The 23,864-nt window shown below is 41.2% G+C and overlaps 1 protein-coding gene across 1 annotated transcript; it reads left to right on the top strand.

Annotated features, from left to right (window-relative positions):
• The first annotated feature begins 1,885 nt into the window (after positions 1-1,885).
• On the top strand, positions 1,886-22,825 carry mrps9 (mitochondrial ribosomal protein S9). The gene is made up of 11 exons (XM_026159522.2): positions 1,886-2,042; positions 2,364-2,549; positions 9,541-9,603; positions 10,935-10,965; positions 11,053-11,132; positions 17,689-17,774; positions 17,865-17,940; positions 18,026-18,194; positions 19,710-19,818; positions 20,570-20,739; positions 22,454-22,825. The coding sequence occupies exons 1-11, from the start codon at positions 1,956-1,958 to the stop codon at positions 22,543-22,545; spliced, it is 1,149 nt and encodes a 382-aa protein (XP_026015307.2). The 5' UTR covers positions 1,886-1,955; the 3' UTR covers positions 22,546-22,825.
• The last annotated feature ends 1,039 nt before the right edge of the window (positions 22,826-23,864 follow it).

The raw sequence follows: 23,864 nt of genomic DNA on the forward strand, positions 1-23,864 counted from the left end.
AGTTGGGGTACAGCCATGAAAATGATATATAAAACAGGGAAATATTTTCTGTGTGTGCACAGTTAAACTTGAGCTGCTACCAACATAAACTTGGATAATCATAACACGAACTAATAAGTAATAGGAAAGGTGTTTCTAAGAATTGTTGGACACTTTCTGAGGAAGTACACTGAATGAACCAACCTAAAAGAGTCACAACAACAAGGTTGAGTTGATGCCGAGGTTTTCTTAGTATTTGACCTGTATTTTCTTTTCTAATTATCTGCGCACCTATTTTTACCTTGCTGTATCCTACTAAAGACAAAACTAGGAGACCACACAGATAATGCAGTTTAAGCTAAATAGAAATATAGAGCAGCTAAATGTTTACAAGAAAAAAAACACATGCTGCAGGCCCATTTTAAACAATTAGCCCAATGGTAACAGATTTGTTTTCTCTTAGGCCCCGCCTCTAATACGCTACCTGTTTCCTACACAGATGAGGAAGAAGGAGAATCAACCACACAGAGTGGGAGGGATCATCATTGCATATTAATTAATAATTAAGGAACTGCAAAGGAAAGGTTTACCAATCTATGATTAAAATATTTCATCAACATTACTGGTAACAACAACCTCATCTACCATATCTTTATCTCCAAGAAACTCTGTAAAAGATAGATAGATAGATAGATAGATAGATAGATAGATAGATAGATAGATAGATAGATAGATAGATAGATAGATAGATAGATAGATAGATAGATAGATAGATAGATAGATAGATAGATAGATAGATAGATAGATAGATAGATAGATAGATAGATAGATAGATAGATAGATAGATAGATAGATAGATAGATAGATGGGGGAAAAGCTCCAGTAACATGAGACTGTACTCTAAGCAGAAGGAAGAAGCCCAGTGGCTAGTGAGTGTCAGAACCACTGTCTAGGATGAGCCAACAAACATCCTTGAGTACATCAGAGTACATCGAGCTGGACTGATAGCAGAGAGGAATGTCTGTCCTGAGTATGGCATGAAAATCCAGAGTTAAAAATGTGATATGCCCCCTCAGGGTGGTGAAGAATTACCATGCTAAGATCCTACTGGTCTTCCAGATACAGACAGACAAACTGATGATGGCTAACTAACCAGACATAGTAGTGGTGGAGCAGCAGAGGAAGACGGCCACAGTGATAGATAGTAGCTATACCAAGTGACAGCAACATCAGGAAGAAGGAACACGAGAAGCTGGAGAAAAACAAGGGCTCAGAGAAGAGCTCGAGAAGATGTTGAGGGTGAAGTTACAGTGGTCCCAGGGGTAATCGAAGCACTCAATGCAGTGACCTCAAAACTGGGTGAGTGGCTCCAGCAGATCCCAGGAACAACATCCGAGATCTCTGTCCAGAAGAGCGCAGTCTTAGGAACGGCAAAGATAAAGCACAGGACCCTCAAGCTCCCAGGCCTCTGGTAGAGGACCCGAGCTTGAAGAATAAAGACCACCCTTTTTATACATATATACACAAACAGCTGATAATCATCTTCAAATAATGTCAATTTTACAGCCTGAAATACAAACTACTGACCTAAATTTCTTATTTGTTTGGCACAGTTTTGAGGTCTACACTTTATTCCCTTTGCTAAAATTACTTATGCCTCACTCATACTATCAGCATCTAATTCTTGGTGGGATGTATATTATGCCATATTTTCAGGGGTAATTCTTCTAAAATTGTAAACTGTAAAGACACCAGCAACATTCATCTACATACATAAATCAGGACATTGTTTTAAACAGAAAAGGGCTGCAAAGAAACTAAAACAAACTCCTGATTTTAGAATTTACACTTCTAATAACGTTGTTGTTGTTGTTTTATTAAGCGGACAGAGTTTATTTTATTTTATTTTTACGGATTACCGCACGTGTTTCTGACGTAGACAACTTCCGCCTCGGACGTCACCGCTGTCAGCAAAGATGGCGGCGTCCTGTGTGCGGACCGTGGGCTCGTTTCTGGGGAAATGTATGACATGCAGCTCGAGTATAAACACAGTCGCCACGCAGGTAAGCCAACAGGTAGAATTAACGTAGCGTGTGACATTTTAACGCGTTATTTCACCTTTAACGCACGCGAATATGTTTAAATAAAGGACGAAACTTCCTCGTCCTTGAGTTAGCGGCTTCTAGCAGGGTTTGTTAGCCAAATCTCCGCTGACGGATATTTAAATTAAGAACCTGTCACCACGTCTGTAGTTTCACGAATGTGCCACAGTCGTTGAGGTGCTTTATGTCAGTTTACTGAGCTCTTAACTGTAATTCGGCTGTGTTATCGAGCTGCCCTGGATATTTGTCTGACAATAATGGCTCTTTTCCCCCCGTCCCCAGGTGCTGCTGAGCAGGCAGGTATGTGTGAGCTCTGCCCTGTGCAGGAAGAACCTGGCGGCCGCTGGACCGGAGAAGTTCACCCTGGAGTACATCCAAAAGCAGGTGGAGGAGTACGAAATCGGGAAACGCCACCTGGCCAACATGATGGGAGAAGATTCCGAGAACTTCACCCAGGAGGACATCGATGTAAGTTCGCTTTAATTAGAAAGAATTTGGCAGCAGCTTCTAAAGCATCACACATAGGCAGGATGCTTTATGTGGGAAATAAAGGATAAAAAGACGAGAACGGCGAGGTTTTCATGTGATTTTTTTTGCACCATTTTAAGCTTTGAACTGTACATGACATAGTTGGGGATTTTCAGCACTTCTTTAGTGAGTCTTGAGTACTTGACAGTGGTGTTTGCAAAGGTATCTGCAATTGATGTAGGTCAGGAGCTGGCCTGGGCAGGGGTCACTTAATTTTGGCACTTGCGAAAAGAAAATATAGAAATATAACTGCAAATCAACAGAAAGCTGGCGTGAGTGAGTGATCTCATCTGGCTTGGAGTGTGAAAGTGATGTTTGTGTAGTATCTGAAATCTGCCCCAGCACTCTCCTTTCTTGTCTTTTCTCCTGCTACTGGGAAACGCAGGTGACCCTAGACTAGGGCTGCCACAAACAATTATTTTGATAGTCGACTAGTCACGGATTATTTTTGCGATTAGTCGACTAATCAGATCATGCATCCATTGGACGTAAAACGTACAGCTTATTGCATCAGCATGTGTCTGCTCTTATATAACTATCATTAGCTTAAAGCTTGAAGTGTTTAAGGTATGTGCTAACTAAAAATAAAGAGCAGATGATAGTTTATTAAGCTTTTATAGAAATTTGCAGATTGTCTCGGTGGAGTTTAATAAACTCAGCCGTCTGCTCCTTGCTATCTAAAATATAACAGGACACCGGAGTATATTCTCGAGCATCTCACACTTCTGATGATCAGTTGTCTGTTTGACGTTTATTCAGCTGTGTAAAAACTATAACTTTGACCTCAGACAAACTGATTTACTCAGGAACAAAACAAAAAACTGAAAAAAATCAAACAATAACATTTTTAAGTTATCTAAGTGACTTATATATCATGTTTAACCTGAGTAGTGAAAGACGGCGGTGGGTTTGAAAACGATTTGCTGGGAGGTTTTTCGCAGCTCTAGTGAGCCTTGAACCCCGGCTAGCTATCAAGCTAGTGGGTAACAGACGTCTCTGAAAACGTCAGAGCGCTTTTGAAAATATGTGGTGTCCTGATAAACTGAGCAGATATTTGAAGTTTACACAGCTACATTCTCGCCTGAAAATATATTAAACGTTTATTTTGTGACCCAGAAAGAATAATAAGAGTAATATTAAAACTAGCTAGCTGCCGCCATTGTTGGAAACTGAGCAGGGCCGCGCTATGAATTCTGGGATAGCTGGGCCACGAAGGATACACTCGACCCATCCTTCAAATCTGGGGAAAAGGAGGGCGCATTTTTCGGCTGCATTTGGAGGAGTCTTCGAATTTGGACGTAATCGGCCTACAAATGCGGCCTCAGGAGGATGCGGCCCTGAATTTGGACACAGCTACAATACCGGACACTGCTTCTTCTTCTTTGGGGTTTAACGGCAGCTGGCATCCTTGTACATGCAGTGCTGCCATCTTCTGTTTCAGTCCGTTATTACACAATTAAATCCTACTACTTATTCCTGCATCTTTCTTACAAAGCTTCAAACTAGAGCAGGGCGATATAACCAAAAATATTTATCACGATATACATTTGAAAATTTGCGATAACGATATAACTGACGATATAATTGACACTAGACAAAATACTTCACAACTCCACAACTTCATTAGTGCAAAAAACCCCATCAATGTATTTTCACTTAAACAAGCAGCTGTTTTTTTATGTGCATTAAAGTTATATAAAAATGTAACGGTGCAAATTCCTTGCTGACAGTTTAACCAAAAGGCATTTCCAGTGGAAACTGGCCGACATATCCTCAGCATAACCATGTTTAATATCCACAAAATTTAAAAAGAGGTTATACACACACAATACGGTAATATTAGGCGCCTGCCTACGATAGCCGTAATGCTCCGACAATCCATCAAGCGGTGCGGTTTTGTAGCTTAGCAAAGTCGTACTGAAACATTTGACAGATTTTCGAGCGCCGTGTACGACATAAAATCGTTTCGAGGGAAGTAAACACAACCAGAATTCATACATAAGGCACACGGGATTATAAGGGGCACTGTCGATTTTCAGAAAAATCAAAGGATTGATTTTAAGTGTGCCGTAGTTTCCAAACAACACGGTAATAACGACGGCCCGCTAGCATGCGCTATCAAAAATAGTGCTTTGTTGTGTATCTGACGGACGAAAGCTAAACCAGTTCCACACCACTGAAGTTGCAGCATTTTTACAAACCAATTCTGGTTCATCCGTTTCATTCAACGATCCACTTTCGCTCTTTTCATTCTGCGTCGCCGCCATGTGTGTATGTAAACAAAGGCACTGCGCATGCAAGTTTTACCCATATTCTATCGCAATATTTCATTTTCCTATCGTTGCCCAAAATTACACCAGTATTACCGTGAACGGTATGATATAGCCCAGCCCTACTTCAAACGACGCGTCGACTATTAAATTAGTTGTCTCCGATTTTGATAGTCAACGTAGTCGTGACTAGTCGACTAATCGTGGCAGCCCTACCCTAGACAAAAGGCTAATCCTCACATCTAAGATTACAACAACCACCCTGCAGCCACACTTACTGCTGAACTACACACCTGCTGATGTCTCCTCGTGCTCTGTGTTTCCTGCTGCCATCTTCAACAGCCAGTCTTTTAACCTTTTTACACCCAGTTTTAAATGAGCGTAATGCCATCTCGTTTTGGGCAAAACTGCAGTCTTAGACCCAGATCTTTGCTTACCGTCCATCTGACATTTTCTTTCACTAAAAAGTGTCTAATCCCATTTGGATATGTGATCCCAGCTAATGAAGCGATTGAGTTTAAGGGACTGTACGTATGGCATTTGCTGACGTTCACTATATTAAATTGTGGAGTCTGTTTATTTTTTCCCACCTCTCTAGACATTAAAACCTCCAGATCCACTGAGCAGATGACATATTTATATCACATCTCAGTCAAATGCTCAGAAAGCCACTAAATGTGGATTAATACGCCACTAAAAAAAGTCCCAAACAAACTGTGGTTGACTCCTGTTTGTTTGAATTTCCTTTTTAGGAACATTTCTGTAAATTAAAAACAATAAATTTTGGAGTCTTTAGCAGTGAACAGTGAGCTGTAAATCTCTGAAATGCTGAGTTTGTGCGGCAGTGTAGATTCCTACTGTAGCATGGTGGCTTTGAATCCACCGTAGGCCATCTTTGGTATGTCGTTCCCCCTCACACCATCCTATCTGGCATTGCAGGCAGAAGTTTGATGCGTTTAAAGCCTCCACTCTTTGTCAGCATCATTAGCGTCGTTTGGCTCCACGTGCAGCAGGCAGGTGTGGCCGCGTCTGTCTAATCCACTGCATCATTGCTATTAGCAACGCCCTTAAATGCACCCAAAGCTTGTTTGTGATTTTTCTTTTTTTTGGCAATACATTAGCCCTCACTGCTCTAACCATTTAGCTCGATTTCCCACCCATCCCTCGTCCAGTCCCCAGTGCCCCTCACAAATAATGAAGTGAGCTGTTTGCGCCAGGCTGTGAAAGCCGAAGCGACGGCCAGCAGCCTGGACTTGGATGCGTGGAGGGAAAGAGGAAAATTTGGGAGGACTGCAGAGGTGCATAGTGGGGCACCTGAGAAATCCCTGCGCTCCAGTTTGGAGTCCAGACTCTTCAGGTGTGACGGTGATAAAGACCCGGGGAAAATCAAAAGGATGTTTGCAGCCAGGAGGAGGAATTAATACAGAGCGCAGACCCAGAAAGGCCCAAAAAATCTCAGATTTTTTTTATTTATTTGGGTTTTTTTCTTTGTTCTGGGACTCTGGTGACTTTTTGAGCCAAATTTACTTGCAAGTAAACGAGCACTGAAACAGTTAGACAATATTTAATAGATTAATCATAAATAAATGAAACATTTTTAGGGAACTGTTTATAAAGTGCTTAGAACATTATCAGGTTAAACAAAGGCGAATAAAAGATGATTTCTGATTTTAGAGGTAATAAGGAGGCTGAAAAAAGTGTCACTAACTGCAGTTCCTCTAATGGCCACGAGGCTGCTTCCGATAGTGGGTCAATCCCCACATCATGTTAAAATTTCCAACTAGGCTAGCTTCTCCCTTCATAGCAACTGTATAACTCATACATATGAATACAGATAAAGCTTAACTGCCATTAAAAAAAAAAACATTCATGAAGTTTGTGCTTTAGTTTTGGTCGCGTTCTTGTTAGCGATGATCACAATTTTTGAATATTCAGTCATTAAATTATATATAAATTGTCCATGCAGCTATTTATGATCTTGAAGCTCATAGTTTGCTTGTTTTTAACTGGTTCCTGCTAAGATGTAACACACTGCTACAACCAAAAGGCGGCAGTAGTGTACCTACAAGCTGTTACCGGTAAGAACTGAAAAACAAAAATAAAAGTATGTACCAGTTAGAGATTATCTGCTACTGTACAAACTATATTTGAAAAAATAAAGGGAAATTGGGTCTACCATAGGCAGTAGGATTCCATCTTTTATATACAGTCTCTGGTCTTTAGTCTTTAGAAGCTGGAACTTGAAAAAATTTGTCTTATTTAGCTAAACTGATTTTTGAAAAAATTATACATTTGAGTACATTTGTGGCATCTCATGCAGCTGTGATAGTGTTAGTCGAGTAAACCTATATTAAACTGGCTGCATTGGGGGGGAATCCAGCACAGGACCCTCCCAGAACTGGAAGGCTGCTGAGTGCAAATATAATAGTTAAATATGAATTTCTGTCTTTGTATTTTTTTATCACAATTAATTGCTGTATTATTAGAAACTGGTTTCATGTAACGGACAACTTGACTCCATTCAGTTGTCAAGTCGGCTGTTATGGCAACTTTTACGGCAGGTTTCAGCAAGTGTTGAATTGTTTGACAATCTCAATAACTGAAGTGAGACAACTTTATCTTATTGGATAAACAGATACTGGCAAAGTCTAACTTTGAGAACATTATTTGCAGTACCTTACTTTCCGCACTATAAGGCGCACTTAAAATCCTTTAATTTTCTCAAAATCGACGGTGCCCTTTATAATCCGGTGCGCCTTAAGTATGAATTCTGGTTGTGCTTGCTGACCTCGAACTGATTTTATGTGGTACACAGCGCTCAAAAATCAGTCAGAAATGTTTTAGTACGACTTTGGTAAGCTATGAAGCCGCACTGCTTGATGGATTGTTGGAGCATTATGGCTATTGTAGTCAGGAGCCTGGCAGAGTAATCTGGGTCAAAAAACCGTCCTCTTCAGGTCCCGTTGCTGCTTTACCAGGTGTAACAATTAAGTTTAACATCCATGAAAACAGAATTTATGAAATTCAAGAGTTAGAAGTTAGCAGGAAGTTAGCTCGCTAGCTTCTACCTAAACATGATATAGCATGTTCTGACTGAGAGATATCTGAAAGAATTCAAACTTACAGCTCTGCCATCACTTCCAACATAAATGAAGACAGAAAACTGAACAGCAGTGACTTTTTTAGGGTTGCTGAAGTTGGGCTAGCTGGTATATAATGATGTGCTACGCCATCGCTAGCGACACAGCTACGTTAGCATAACATAAACACAGTCAAGCTGGAGGACGAATGCTAACCTTTTTCCACTCAATAAAAGTCAACGGGAGACCTCACCAAATGCAATCGCATGGCAGGATGCTGTAAACAGACCAAACTTCAGTCAGGAGAACAACTGAGATAATCCATCCACAATATGAGGTTAGTCATTAATATACTGCAACAACATGGGAATAGAGCAGCTGTGAGAGAATTCAGCATTGGTGAATCAATGGCACAGAGGTGGAGGAAGCAAGAAGAAAAGGTTGACTAAAGTGTGACGTATCTGACTGTTTTGTTTCACTTAATGCGCCTTGTAATCCGGTGCGCATTGTGAATGAAAACAGACCGTTCATTGACAGTGCGCCTTATGGTCGTGAAATACGGTATATATTATTGCAATACTCGAAATATTACAAAATGTTAAAAAATCTCACAGATATTGAATCGTGCAGTGAATTTGTGAAGTTTTGAATCTTCACTCGTGGTTTTGTAGGTTTAAAATAACTCTGTTCATCTTCGTCTTTGATCTTTTCCTCCACTACTGTCTGTCCTGTTGCAGCTTCCTATTTCACCATGAAGTAAAAAAAAATATCTTTGTGCGCTGTGGCTCTGCTAAGTCGTCTTTTCCCCTCTGTCACTCCGTCTTTCCCCCCTCGGGGAGCTCTTCCACATCTCTGTCAACTCTCTGGGGACACACAGGTGCGTCTTCATCTGTTCCTCGTCTTTCCCTTTTCCTCCTCCTTTTATTTTTTTTCCCTACCCTTTAACTTCTCCTCACTTGTCTTCCTCTTCCTGCCTCTCACAGCTTTAGCGCAGACATTTCCCTCGACCGGCCCCCTTTTTTCTTCCTACTTTTCCGTCGTTTTGACAACCTTAAAGGCAGCAACCTGCTCTCTCCCCGCAGCACCTGCTGCCTCGCTAATTGAACCGACAGAGAGAGCAGGACAGGAGGAAGAGTGCAGAGATGGTGGGATGAAGAGGGAGAGAGATGAGCAGGCTGTCTTGATGAGGGGCCTTTCTTCCCTCACACACACATTTCCAATGCCATCTGTAGCCCTGCTAATAACACACACAGCAGAGGATGAACTCGGAGTGAACTGTTAGACATCCACAGTGTCCTCTGTTCGCTGTCAACAAAGCCTAAACTTGTGCCTTTTCATGCTTGTTTTCTCCTCTAACTACACACACACACACACACACACACACACACACACACACCTTGCTCGCCTTTCCTTGAACCCGCAAGCAGCTTGCACCTCTTACTCTGTCACTTTGTTGGTGTGACCTCTGTTGTGTGGACATGTCAGCGTTGTCATAATGTGCCATCATCTCTCAAACTGCCATCTCCTTTTATTTATTTATTTATGTATTTGTTTGTTTGTTTCTCTGTCTTTCGCCCACAGAGAAGCATCACGTACCTTTTTCCCTCCGGCCTGTTTGAGAAGACAGCTCGGCCGCTCATGAAGGTAAGACTGCACGGTTTAATTTACTTGTTGGTTAAGCGTTTCTCTTTTTCCCCCTATTTACTTCCATTAACCTGTCGTGGCAACACCTTTTAAATTAGGCTATTGCTTCAAGGCTTTTTCACATTGTCAGGAATCTCTGTTTAAACAAAACAAAAGACAAAAATTGAATTTTACAAAATGATAAAATGCTCTGGTGAAAATTCTCATCTTTGTGTTGTTTGGGTCGGTTTCAACCCATTTATAATATGAGACTATAAAACAATAATCAGTGCCAAAACTGAAATCATAAACATACTGTGAGGTCACTAACACTGTCAGAGAGAAGTTAGGGGTTTCCCTCTTTACCTGTTTGTCTCCTTCCCTGAACAAACAGCCCCCTTTATCCCCACTGCTCCAATCTAAACGTCCACATGAAAAGGTACAGACATGTAAGGCATGTGCAGACCAACTCGGTTTAGTCGCTAGCTTTCACAGTACACATCTCCAGTTTGTAGCATGCAAAAATAAGCAGATTTACAATAAGCCAAGCTGTGGTTCATCATATCTGGACACAAAACATTAATATGGATGAGCCAGTTTCTGTGGAGCACGACGATGTAGATGATCAACCAGTGGACACAGATACGTCTGATTTTCTTTACCATCTATGATCTTGGACAAGAACTTCTCAGGAGGACACGTTCCATGGTGGGCACAATAAAAAGAAAAACAAAAATAAAATCTGAACTGGGACAGGGCTCCACTTTCTTCAAAACCAGTTTTTGTAGACGCCAGCACTGTTGTTTCATATTGTCCCAATTTTTTTTTTGCCCTTTTCTTAAAGGAAATAGGTAGTTGAAATATTAAAATAGAAAAGAACAAATGAAACAAATTTAGTTTAGAGATGGTCTGTTCAATTTACCTGTTTTTTTGTTTTTTTTTTTGTCCTTTTTTTAAAGATTGAAAGGGATGTAAAAAACAAACAAAAGAAGCTTAGTGCTGAGTAATTTCTCTAATGTTGGTGGGTCTACAGTGGAAACACAAGCAGCAGTTTGATGGAACGCATCAGTTCTGGTGCTTTTATGATGAAATGTCCTTGATCTTTTCAGTTTGACCTCAGGTAGGTTGGTAAATTGTCTCGTTCACTGTGGTCACCAGTATAAATATAAACATCACAAGCACAGGTACTTGTCTGGTACATCAGTGAGTTTGAGGGGTAAACAGAAGCAAAAGATGGTTCCTGAGTAGAGCTCAGGAGTGGTGGCTTTTAAAGCTCTACACATCACCAGTTGTTTGATTTTATTTATTTGGGTTTTTTTTTTTTACTGAAACAAATCTGTTTTTATTTCCAGCATCCTGATGAAATCTTTCCCAAGCAAAGAGGTATGTAAATCTGCTCCTGAATGCATTTTTTATTCATTTTTTTTAACTGAGGGTTTCCAGAGCTGATTCATTTTCCTCTCCATAAAGCTGTCCAGTGGGGAGCAGACGGGCGGCCCTTTCACTTCCTGTTTTACACTGGCAAGCAGTCCTACTACTCCCTCATGCATGTGAGTACGGCAGTACAGCTGGAGCAGCGAGCAGCGCTGTCAGTTAAACCTTCATCCCCCTCAAATCCCCAGCTCTTCCTCACCTGCTCCCTCCCTGCTTCCCGCACCCTCGGGTCATATCCTATTCAGACAGAGTGAGTTGAAAGAAGACGGTGCCGTTCCCTGGAGGAGCAGCGAAGTCAGATCCTCTTTTCCACGCAGCGGTGTGAGGGAAGAGGTGGGAGAATAGAGGGAGGTGAGGCGAGCAGGAGGTCAGAGGTAGTCCAGCTTAACATGCGAATCTCAGGGGGGAACCTGCTGCAGAGATGGAGGCTTATTTTCACCTGTTTGGATTCATGTTGAACCTTTTGAGGTCATCTTTCATCTGTCATACCGAAGGTTTATCTGTGTACCATGAATTTACAAAACATAGTACCAACAGTAGTTTTTATTTATGTTTTTATGGCATATCCTTGAGTCTGTTTCTGTACTTACAGTCTGAGGTCAGGACTAACCCACAATCTGCTGCACGACTTCCTGTTCTTCTTGTAGCTGAAGATATTTTTTATAGCCCTGCATGAATGTAATTTTTTTAGCTGGTTTTCAAACTGCAGCAAAAGGTTGTTTTTGTAATATAGGCTGCATGTCACTAAGAGATGTAGTTTCATAGCTCACATTTAAATGCAGTTCTTGTCAGCTGATGTAGTTGTTGGAAAACACTATGAACTTAAGTATTTATAGTATATATATTATATTTATTTCCCTGCTTCAGCTGCCATCAGACAACTTCTTCCACCAAGGAAGTAAAGCTGTTACACTACACCAGATGCCACGTCATGTTATTCGCAAACTGTTATTTATGACTTGATTGGTTAGTTTTTCTTTTGTGTGGAACTGAAACCAGCGCGTTAAAACTGAAAATCTGGATGTAGCTTCCCAGTCTACGTCCACACATAAATGGCATTTTGGATCACTGAAAATTGAGCTTTGGAAAAACTCCGGCCAGGGTGCAGATTTTCAAAAAATTGTGCGCTCTGTTATTGTTTGTGGGCTTTTGATTGGCAAACATTTCTTCACGGTGAGGGTTGCATCATTACCTGTTGGTTTTGTACACTCTTGACCGTCCTTAATGTTTTGCTTTTTGACATAGACTGAGATATGTTTTCAAAATGAACACAGAAAAAACTTTTCTGGATGATTTTTTTTTTAAATGATTTTTTAAATTCATCCAGCCCGAGGATTTATATCAGTCAACCATTTGGATTTTATGACTATAAAGCATTTGAATATGAAGGGTAGTTCCCGGATACTTTTAGGGGACCTTGTAAATCTTGTTAATATCACGCATTTAGTTTTGTCACTGTTTAAAACAAGTTTATGTGCAATAGCAGATTTCTAAAATTTATCAGAAGCCAGCTGCAGATTTGCAATGGTCAGATCAAGGGAAGAGACGGTGGCATATGAAATGGTGTCTTCTGCATAAAAAATTGCGGATGACAGAGATAATATTGTGTAAAGAATAAATAAAAGAGGTCCAAGAATGGATCCCTGTGGAATACCTAATCACCCAGCCCCCAAATCTCAGCAAACAAAACTAATGGAGGATTTTATTTTTGTTAGGGCTCTTGAAGACTTGTGAAGACTTTTAGCACAAAGGAATTCACAACACTGTGACAGTTTTGGGTTTGGTTGTTTTTTGCTTTGTTTTTTGGGGGGGGGGTGTTGTACCTGAATATCCGTCTGTTGTGTAGGTATTCATTGGTCAATATTGGCATTTCGATAATAGTTTTGTACATCTTCAGCTTTTAATCTAAGCAGTGAGCATCACATGTCATTTTCCTCCAGTCTTAGTTATCAGGAATGGGACTTGCTAAGAACACGGACATTCCTGCTTCTGTTGCTCTCAGGCTGTGCACCGTGTGACAGAATAAAAGTACTAGAGCTTTTGTTGCATCTAACTTTCCCCCTCGGTGATTATTTTACATTTAAATACAGCTGAAATCACAGCACAGACAGCCATTATCTTTAATTCAAGTCTGGGGTGATTTCCTTACCTGATGTCGCAGTTATATAATCAGACACAAGCCCACCTGCAGAGGTTTATTGTTTAAGCTAATTACAGACTCTATTTTCTTCATGTGGAGATGTTTATCATCTCACCTCTTCAACTTGACATTGTGCGTTAGTTTGCCTCGTTGTTGCAAACTTAACAAATTTGCCACTGGGTTTTGCAACTTTTTATATCATTTTAGCAACTTTTCTTTAAATAAGCACATACACAGTCACAGGCTGGCTCACTGACCTTTAACATTGTGTTGTTCAGTCAGTCTGTCCGTGTAAACAGAAGGCAGTCGAGGCTCCAATCTTGGCACCCCAGTGCTGGCTTTCAGATCCTTAATCGTAACTCTTTCCCCCGTAAACACAACATTTGGTGACCTCCCTGCACCCTTAATGAGGAGTTTTGACACCTCATTATATCTCAATAAAGATTTGGTTTTCACACCATTAGAATAGGTTGAGTTTTTCCAAGGGTAGCTCCGTACTCCGTAAGCAGACACCACCCTCACTAACTTCTGATGCACCCGGGCATTTTGTTCTTTGAGCAGGCCTGAAATATGACAGAAACTGCTCAGTTCAGGCTTTCAGGGGGCACCAATTAGCACTTACATACATACTGATTCTCATTCCCCTCATCCTCTTCTGTCTGTGTCTGTGTACATGTGATGTTTGAGGGTGGCTTTGGGATCGGCTTAGCCTAAGCACCCAGACCTGCTCTCTGGGTGCTTACTAAACATACCAAACAGGACCTGTCTTCCTGTCTTAGGTTCATCTACTGCAAATCTCAGAGAGTTCGAATATCAGTGGTCACCAATAGTCAGACCAATATTTAAATTTGAAGTCAAGGTCAGAGGTCAAGTTTTCTGAAAATCATGTGAACACGGTGACTCCAGAAATGAAATATACAAACATTTCAAGCCTCTTAAAGTGAAGATGAACCGTACACTGGTGTTGAGACCACAAAAGAGGGAAAATTTAAAAACTACTACAACAGAAAGTAAACGCACATCAGCAGTATATCCAGACTCCACTAAGAAAAATAATTTCAGGGCATTTTTGTCCTGCAGTGCCGAGATCATTTGTATTAAAAATAGATCAAATGATGTGTTTGGCCTGTGTAATAGCAAAACAGCCGTTTGAGACAAAGATACAAACACAACAGAATTTTAAAACCCTTTTGATTGGAATAAACGGTGTAGTTTTATTTTTTTATGTCCAGGATTCGAGTCCCATCAAAGGTGTCTGGTTGTCAGGCTTTGTCCCGCTACGGGGAAGACCTCCTCCTCGGGGATTTGGAGGGAAGCAGGGCTGGGCGATGAAGAGGAGGATGAGTGGGGCAGATGAGCAGGCACACTGTTCACGCTTGTTCTTCTGTCTGATTGTATCTGCAACACAGAGAAGGAGAGAGAGAAGAGGGGGATGATATGTGAATATTTGTCCCCACACACACACACATCGTTTTGCCCTGCAGCTGTAATGTGCACCCCCTGCTGTGGGTTTAAATAGGTATGTCAGACATGTCTGTCTTTCCCGTCCTTCCCATCCTTTGCCCTTTACCCATCGTCTCGCTGTCTCACAAGCCCCGGGAGCGTTGCCAGGAGGGGGCAGTGGCGTGTAAAGAAGCAGCCTTCGTGCTCGGCTGCTCTCCTCTCAGCCGGCGTGGCACATTAACCTGCTCGCTGCTCCGCTGAACCCTTTATGGCCACAACTCCAGGGAGGCCCGAGAACTCGCCTTCCTTTTCCACACGAAGACCGAATAAATGCTGGTAGTTAATGCCTCGTTCTCACGTAGCCGGAGCTCTGAACGTGCATTTGAAGAGCCTTTATTGACTGTCTGTCTCTGTAACAGCCTCAACTTAAATGTATCCAGATACTGGCCCACTACTCCGCCGCCGCCTCCTTTCATCCCGCCAATCCATGCGAATTATTCCTCGCCATTGTAGGAGCCAGTGTTTGCACACGTGTAACTCAAGCTGCCTTCTCCTCTCGCCTTCTTTTTTTCTGATTTTTCTATTACTGTATTTTTTTTTCTTTTTGTAAAGAAAATTGGTTTTTCCTTGATGTTTGCTTGATTTTCTTTTTCTCTCCTCCTCCCGTACCCCTCTGTCGCTGGTCAGAGTGGCAGCGGATTAGGCACACTCTATCAAGAAGGAATTAAACAAACATCTGGTGAATAATTGACGGGGAAATGAGTTCTCACCCAGGCGCTGTGTGGCTAAGGTGGGGTGGGGGTGGGGACTGCCTCGGGGACGTGACCAGCATGCCCACCCTCTCCTCCTTCTCTTCCCCCGATCTTACCCTACCGTCTGTCTGCCTTTCTGTCTGTGTCCGTCGCCATGACACATTCTCCCCAGGTTACCCCCAGCGCGGCATTGATCCGCCGCTCAGCGAAACTCTAGTGTCGGGTATTTAACTCCAGATTTTTTTTTGCTCCTTCCAGCTCTGCTTCAGTTGTGCAGCACAGTTGCCGAGGTCAATTTTACTACACAATACATGAGCAAATGCATCATGACATTACAAACTGACTGAAATTAAACTGTAAAGAAAACTAATAGAAAATTAGTAGAAAAATAGAAAAGAGTTTTTATCCTTTAAAAGTGTTTCGTTGTAATCTGCTTTTATTCTCATTATTTTTAGTTTTTTTTCCACTAAAGGCTGATATGAAGTTCTTTATTTTCAGTTTCTCAACAAGGCTGCAAAGAAATTAGCATCTTTTACACTAAAGTCTTGAACTGTCTGGGTCTTTAACTCTACGCTCACTGGTCAATTCATTAGTTACAGCTTCTTTGGAGAGGAAAAACCCAACAATTAAATGGCCCCAATATGAGCAAGAACCTGGTGACTGTGGGAAGGAAAAACTCCTAACAGAAGAGAAACTTCCAGCAGAACCAGGCTTGGGGAGACGCGGCCATCTGCTGCGACCAGTAGGGGTGACGAGAGTAAGACAGGACAAGAGACACACTGTGGAAGAGATTAATAATGACTAATGATTAAATGCAGAGAGGTGTATAAAGAAAATATCCTCCAAACCATTACACCAGCAGCAACCTGAACTATTGATATAAGGCAGGATGGATCCATGCTTTCATGTTGTTTGTACCAAATTCTGACCCTACCAACTGAAACTTGCAGAAGAAATCCTGATTCAGATCTGCAAAACGTCTATTGTCCAGTTTTGGTGAGCCTGTGTGAATTATAGCCTCAGTTTCCTGTTGTTAGCTGACAGGCGTGGTCCTGTGTGGTCTTCTGCTGCTGTTGAGATGCTCTTCTGCACACATTGGTTGTAACGAGTAGTTTCTTGAGTTACTGTTGCCTTCCTATCACATGGAAACCATCATTTTCAGCTGACCTCTGATGTCACCGGGACATTTTCTCTTTTTCAAACTATTTTTTTTGTAAACCCTGGAGAAGGTTGTGTGGGACAATCCTAACAGATCAGCAGTTTCTGAAATACTCAGACCAGCCCATCTGGCACATGTCTAAAGTCACTTAACAATGATTCAGTTTGACGCTGAGGTGTCTTAAACTTGCAACTCTGGTCACAGGAAGTAGTCTGTGTAGAAATCCATGTGAAAATGAGCCTCCAATTATGGCCTCAGTAAACTCTTTACTGATAAAGCTATGGTCTCAGTCTCTTGTTTGAAGACTTATTTAGTAGAGCATGAGGTTTATTTCATAAGCATAGAGTCAAAAAGAAGGATGAAGCTTCAGGGCGTCACTTGTGACGTTTAGGTTTAATTAAACAAGATGTTGACAAAGAAATCTGTACCTCATCCATCTTTTATTGTGCAGAAATGATCAGTAACTGTACACAGAACATTCAGACTTTGACTTTCATGCTTTCAATGAGTTAAATGAGCAAGATTGTGCCAAAAATCAGCAGCGGGCGATGTAGGTGTAAAAGCTGTTAGCAAAATAAAGAGCAGTGAATCAGTGCTTTATGATCATGTCACAATGATTTCTTTCTAAAGCACAAATCAACCCTCGTACACCCCTGCGCTGCCCTGCCAGAAGGTGCTGTGCGGATGCAGCCAATCAGCAAGGTTTAACCGTTCCTCTGTGGCCACAGAGAAGAGAGTCAGACAAGTGCTGTGGTTATTTTCATAATCCTTTTGGCGCTTTAGACTTTAACAGAAGGAAGAAAAACAGCTGCCTGAAGGAGGGGAAAAGACTTCCTGGGAATGAAAGTTACTTCCTAAACAGAAGAAAGGGCTTTTGGGCAGATCACTCCATTTCCATCACTCATTAGTTGTTCAGTCTATGAAATGGGTAAAATAGAAATGGAATGAAAACTGTTTCTCCTCTTCTGGTTAGAATACGGCTGAACTTTTTCTCGTTCTCGAGAGCTTTGGTTGGATTTTTAGGCCCCATGTCAGTGTTGATGTAGGGCTTAAATCTGACTGTGGAGGGCCAGGATGGGCAATGGAGAAAGATGTTCCCCTTAAAATCCCGTTTTCAACCCTGATTTGTGTTCAGTAAGATTTTTCTATAAGACTGAGGAAAGCTTTTGTTGTTTTAGGATCTTTATGGCAAAATCCTGAAAATCGAGAAGCACCAAGACCGTCTGAGGGCCAAAGGACTTTTCTCCCAGGATGCCCAGCTGATGTAAGAGGAGGAAGAGTCCACAATCAAAAGTCTTTAAAGCGGTTTTGGCAATTTGTTTTTTTATTTCGCATCTCTTCCTGTTTCCATTAGCTCTCTCGGCCCAAGCCGGTGGCTGACAAAGGAGGAGCTGGAACTGTTACTAGTGGAGACCATCTCTACTCATGATGTAGGTTTTATGCTTTTTGTCGTCCTATTTTGCACCTCTTTTGTGTCCAAGAGTTTGATTTGCATTTTTGTGCATTTGTCTTCAGTACGACCGTTTTATCAAGCTAATGGAGCACATGCTTTGCATGCCGTACAGCAGCACGGAGGAGGAGTTCGTTCAGCGATACCGTCGGCTGCTGGAGGCTCAGTCCTTGAAGCAATTGGTGCCACTGCTGGAGAAGGATGAAAATGGTGTGGCCTTCAGCACCGCGGAGGGTAGGTTCACAACAGCGATGTGTTTCTCAGAAGTCTCAGAAGTTTTGAAAATCGACCAAAAAAACAGTTTAACACAGAAAAGGAACCTCTCAGTTTAAGGCACGTTTGGTTGATTTCACCCTGGTATGTCCCTTTTAATGTGGCTTTTTGGGATCTGTACATGTGTACTAGAGGTCAGCATGCATATTCTGTATAGAAATAATGGCCACCCTCACCACCTGTTGTTTTCTTGTCATAGTGGAGCCAGTTGACCAGGCACAGCCATCACAAATGGATAAATTAGCAAGACCAAAACTGTTTTTGTAGCAAGACGTAAACACGTTAATCTGTGGCAGTCTATGGAGATTCAGTTTTTGGTATTTCTGTCTTGGCTAAAACTCTGATAATGTGACAGTGTGAGCAGATTTAGCCAGGCTTAAAAACAAATGCAAATAATTTCATTGCACAGTTTTTGTGGAATTCAGAGTATTTGGGGGAAATTTAAAAAAAACAAAAAAAAAACCAGCATGATTTTATTGTGCTGAGCAAAGGTCTTGAGCCCCTCCTCAGTTCTTTATATTTTGCTTCCAAAGAGCCAGACTAGTGTTTTTTAAGTGCTCTTAAGCATTAGTTGTCCAGGCTCTCTGAAGATTCATTCAAACATTAAAAAAAGCTCTAGCTAAAGGGATGAACCAGTGTTGTTAAATTGTATCTTTAGGCACTTTTTTTTATTAGCAGCCTGTCACAAAAACACACAATTTGTACCCTTTTCTTTTGTTTAATCTCTGAAAAATTCCAAAGATAACACAGTTTAAGATTAAATAGTATCATTACACCAAAAAGGGGATTCTCAAACAGCTGTTAGCTAAAAACTTGGCATATCTCAGCATGGTGTGCAGGGTGTTCTTAAAAAAATCAAGGACACTGAACAATTGGAGGACAAAAGAAGTTTCTGGTCTAAAAAACTATTAGTAGATGAAATGTATCATGTCGAGTTGATGAGTATTAAGAATCAGAAAATAATCCAGCAAAGACCTGACACAGAACTTGAGAGATGCATCTGGACCTTCAGCTCATCATCTACTGCCATTCTTAAGGAAGGGAAACGGGGAGATAGGGCTGAGGCATCCCATATTACACAAGAATTGGACTAGAAATCAGTGAAAATGGGTCTGATGGAATTGTTTGGTTCAAAACATCATCAGTATGTACGGAGCAGGTCAGGAGAGAGACCACTGTAAGTGTCTACATCAAATAATCATCAGTCTGACACCTCCTGGGTATCAATTCCTTCTAATGTCTGATTGAGCCCATCAATGAGGGTAATTTCTGCTGAATTATCATGCTTCATGCCTCCCTCGCCTAAACAAAGTGTTTTGTTTTCTTGCTACATGCGAGACCAGGTAACTTCCTCCATTCCCAGTCATTTCTGGGATGATTTGGAAGGTTAAAAAAGGTAAACTTTGTAGTAAACTTGCAAACATGACACTCGTGTCTGAAGTAAAAAACCAGACTGTGTTTCATTGTCATTCTCAGGTCGGAGGAAGACATCAGACTCATCAGTGATCCTGCGGGACTGCGGCTCAGGACACATTACCGTCAACGGCCAGGACTACCTCCAATACTTCCCCGTGCTGCAGGACAGGTGAGGAGAGCAGCACGAAGGTTTCCACTCTGAGCAAATAAGCCTTTCCACCTCACAGCCTCTGCACTGCTTCATTCACAGATACCGTTTTCCTTAAAATGCAAGACGCGATGGGTTTTACTCTCCACCCTCCACCCCTACCTCCCCAAAAAAAAAAAAAAAATTAAAAAGCAGCTTTTTCACTCTTCACAGCATCGCCTCGTTTTTTATTTATCTCCTTGTAGTAAGTTAATTACACAGTTGAGTGATTGTGTGTGTGTGTGTGTGTGTGTGTGTGTGTGTGTGTGAGTGAGAGTGTGAGTGTGTGAGAGAGAATGTCCAGAGCTGGTGTTGTCACGCAGTGTGAGGACGGGGCTGTAATTGGAGCAGAGAGGTGACAATTGACTTTGTCAGCAGCTATGGGCCATTCAGCCTAAGACGCCATCCAGAACACAGACACTTTCTTTTTCTCACTCACACACACACACACACACTCTTATCCTCTTCCTGCTGAGTCAGAAGTTACTCTGTTATATGTGGTGGTGAGATTGTAAAAGAAGGCATTTCACAGCGCCGGGATCCTCTACGCTTGTCTGAAAAGTCACCCAACCAGACATTAAATTAGCTAAGCCTCCGCCGTTGATACCGCTATCTGTTAAATAGTGCACACTCCTGGTCTGCCCATTCAGCCACATTTCATTCTTTCACCTTATTATCTCTTGGTCATTTTCTCTTCTTCTTCTTTTTTTTTTTTTATAAAAATACCTCTCAGAGAGCAGCTGATGTTCCCGTTGCAGTTCATGGGCGTGCTGGGCCGCTTCAACTTGGAGTGTAAGGTGAGCGGTGGCGGCAGGTCGAGCCAGGCGGGGGCCCTGAGACTCGCCATTTCCCGTGCGCTGCTCAGCTTCCTGTCTGAGGGAGATGGGGAGGCGATGAGACAAGGTGGGTAGTTTTGCTTTGTTTTGTTTTGTTTGTATCTCCTACGGCAGCATCCTGTCTGAAAACTACTACCACTGATATACTTTTACAACTTGGGATTAAAAGAGTGCTCATTCACCAGCTTGTGCAGCTGGTTTTAAAAATCTTTGGTTGGATGGACATATCTAAGCGTGGTTTGCAGTGTGTCCTTAAAATATTTGAAGAACTGGACAAGACATGTAAAGCCTAAATAAACCGTATCTGAAAAGCATGTTCTTTAAGGTAGAGGGTCTAAAATCTCTGTCAGTAGATTACATATTACCTTTACTGGGTTCTGTTTTCCTAAGCATGGATTCGGGAAGTCTGGGGGTCTACTTGGGTCCCAGTCACGTAAAGTTTGTCGTCGGATGGTTAGTGCAAAGGTCCTGTTTGGTTTTTGTTACCGTGTAGACTTCTCCATAGAGAATTTACATTACACACTGACTTTAAAGCAGCATAACAGGAATGACTGCTTGGCCGTCGGGTCTGCAGCAGTCTGTTTGCAAACCTGAGGATAACCTAGGCTTTACCCCTCCCAATTAAGTGCACCGCCTTAGCTATGGCAGCTGCCATGTTTTAGTCAGCAAGGAGAGATCAACAATATTAAATTTAGACTGTACCCCATAAAGGCCACACCCGGTCGGCATGTTTCTACTGCTGTTTGTGTAAAAAGGGAAAACAAACAAACACATTTTGTAAACTGTAAATGAACACATTTGAATAATATCAACACTTGGCAATAAAAAACAGAGATGGTTACCCCGAGTCACTCAAGTCACCGTTCATCTGTAGCAAGAGTTCTCAGACAGCAAAGCAACTCTAGAAAATTTCCTGTTACTAAGCACAGCTGTATTTTGCCGTTGTTAGCCTCTGTTAGCTGATGCTAGTTTCACTGAGAACAAAGTTTCACTGAATTGCTGCATTCAGACACTTAGTTAATAAATTTTCATACTGTATGAGAGTTTGTCACAAGGAACTTGGGATTTTCAGGAGGCACGAGCCTAACATTAACTAGCATAATGTTAGCTTATAATCAGCTGTTGTTGTTTAGCCGGCTCGTTGTCACCAGGAACGGGAGGGTCACATGTCTAATCTGCTGACATTAAGTAATTGTGACAATAACGCAGAAAAGTGCCATCAGGTTTTGAATCTATCATGCAAGGAAGCATCTGATTGATAACATTTTTCAGCATGACAATGATCCCAAACACACTGGTAGTGCAGTAAAATCAGAGTTGTATAGAAAAACATACAGTGGAACACTATCAGTCATGAGTCGGACCTCATTATTGAAGCAGTGTAGGATCATGTTGACGGAGAACAGAACAAAGCACAGTATTTTCTCCAGAGTTTTCTTTCTTTTTTCTTTTCTTTTCTTTTCTCAGCTAACCTTTTTTATTAGCCAACTATAATAAAGTAAAGTTATTTAGTCTTGAATTTATTGTGTAGTTTTTATCACCTCTGGTTTTCCTGAGACCACAAAGCTCCGTGACAGCTGGTTGTTTGCTGCTGTGTTTTTTGTTACTTAAACGTTACCGTGATCTTCCCTACCATAAATATTTATGTCACTCTCCAGTCTCATAAGGACTACTTGTGTTATGACATGCATGTACTAATGAACTAATAGATACATAAAAATTTACTCATCTGCGCCTGTGTTCAGTTATATTTCGTTCTTTTCATTTTTTTTTTTCCACAGCTGGTCTGCTGACCCCCGACCCAAGAGTGAGGGAGAGGAAGAAGCCTGGACAGGAGGGAGCACGACGGAAATTCACCTGGAAGAAGCGCTGAGGGGCGGATCAGTTCCACCTGAGCTTGGATATGAAACATTCAAACTGATTTCTGACATCAGTGAAACTGCTTTATTTTCTCTCCAGAGGCGATGCCACTCTGTCCTCTTTAAGCTCTTGGTGCCAAGTGCTATGCTTTCTCACATGGTTTTCATGATGCACCTGCTGCAGGGAGCTCCTTCAGCCACCAGATGGAGACATGTTATAAGAAATTCATAGTTTGGACTGTTTATCTGTACATCAATTAATAAATTAAAGATTTTCTATAAAATATAAATAAAGGTTGTGATATTTTGGCTTGTTTTTTGTTTTGTTTTGTTTTTTTAATACAATTTAAACAATTTTCCTTTTTTTTTTTTTTCAAATACCTTCTTAGGTAGTAGGTTAGGTACCTATGTTCACCATAGTGTGAGATTATTTTATAGTAAATGTTAAAGACTCGAGGCTAATTTTTGTTTTTTTTGTTTTTTTTAAAGGCAGGAGTAACGATTTTACGGCAAACTGTGCAGTTTTTGAAGCAAAACTAAGAATTTTTTTTAGATTGAATCAAGTCAACTGTGGTGATGTGTTTAAAAAAAGTTTTTATATAAACAAATCTACTAATCAAATTAATCAAATAAAATATGCTGCCAACAACCTGCAGTAGAACCAGATATGATTTTATTCCGCGTTTTACGTTTTATTTTGTCAAAATCCATGGCCTACATTACCCACAGTGCAACACTAACGCTCGGGCACTGCCTTCGTGGATTCGGAGCATCCGGGTGTTTTCGGGAGTGTATGCTAATAACGGTGAAATACAAATTCGCTTGGGGTGACTGTGGTGATTTCTACTAAGTAACGTTTTTTTATTAATAAATAAATTGACGAATTCGATAGTTTATCAATAGTTTAGTCTCTAGAGTGAAAAAACATATTGCTTTATCGACATATTGCCGATAAAGGTCAAAGGCAGAACCGGACGAACGTAGGCTTTTTTTCTGTTTTATTTCTGTTATTAAATAATATATATTTAATTTGATATATCCCTCACTTCAACCACTAGATGTCGCCAAAGTTTCACAAATGCCTGCCATGTGTGACCGTCTGTTGCTAATTATAACTTCATCTCATTATAAAATAACATCATTAATTAGTTAAAAGCTTATAAGTAAATATTAACTGAGGCAGTGTGTTTGCATTGAGTGAAGCAGAATATAGGAATGTGTTACAGCATGAAAAAAATAAATGTCATATGTTTACGGTTAGGTGTGTTGGACATTAGCCCACATTTTAGACTGACAGGTGCACCATCTACCTGTAATCAGTGCCGGGAGAGGA

The sequence above is a fragment of the Astatotilapia calliptera genome, chromosome 23 (assembly GCF_964374335.1).
Source record: "Astatotilapia calliptera chromosome 23, fAstCal68.1, whole genome shotgun sequence".
In the NCBI taxonomy this organism is placed as follows: Eukaryota; Metazoa; Chordata; class Actinopteri; order Cichliformes; family Cichlidae; genus Astatotilapia; species Astatotilapia calliptera.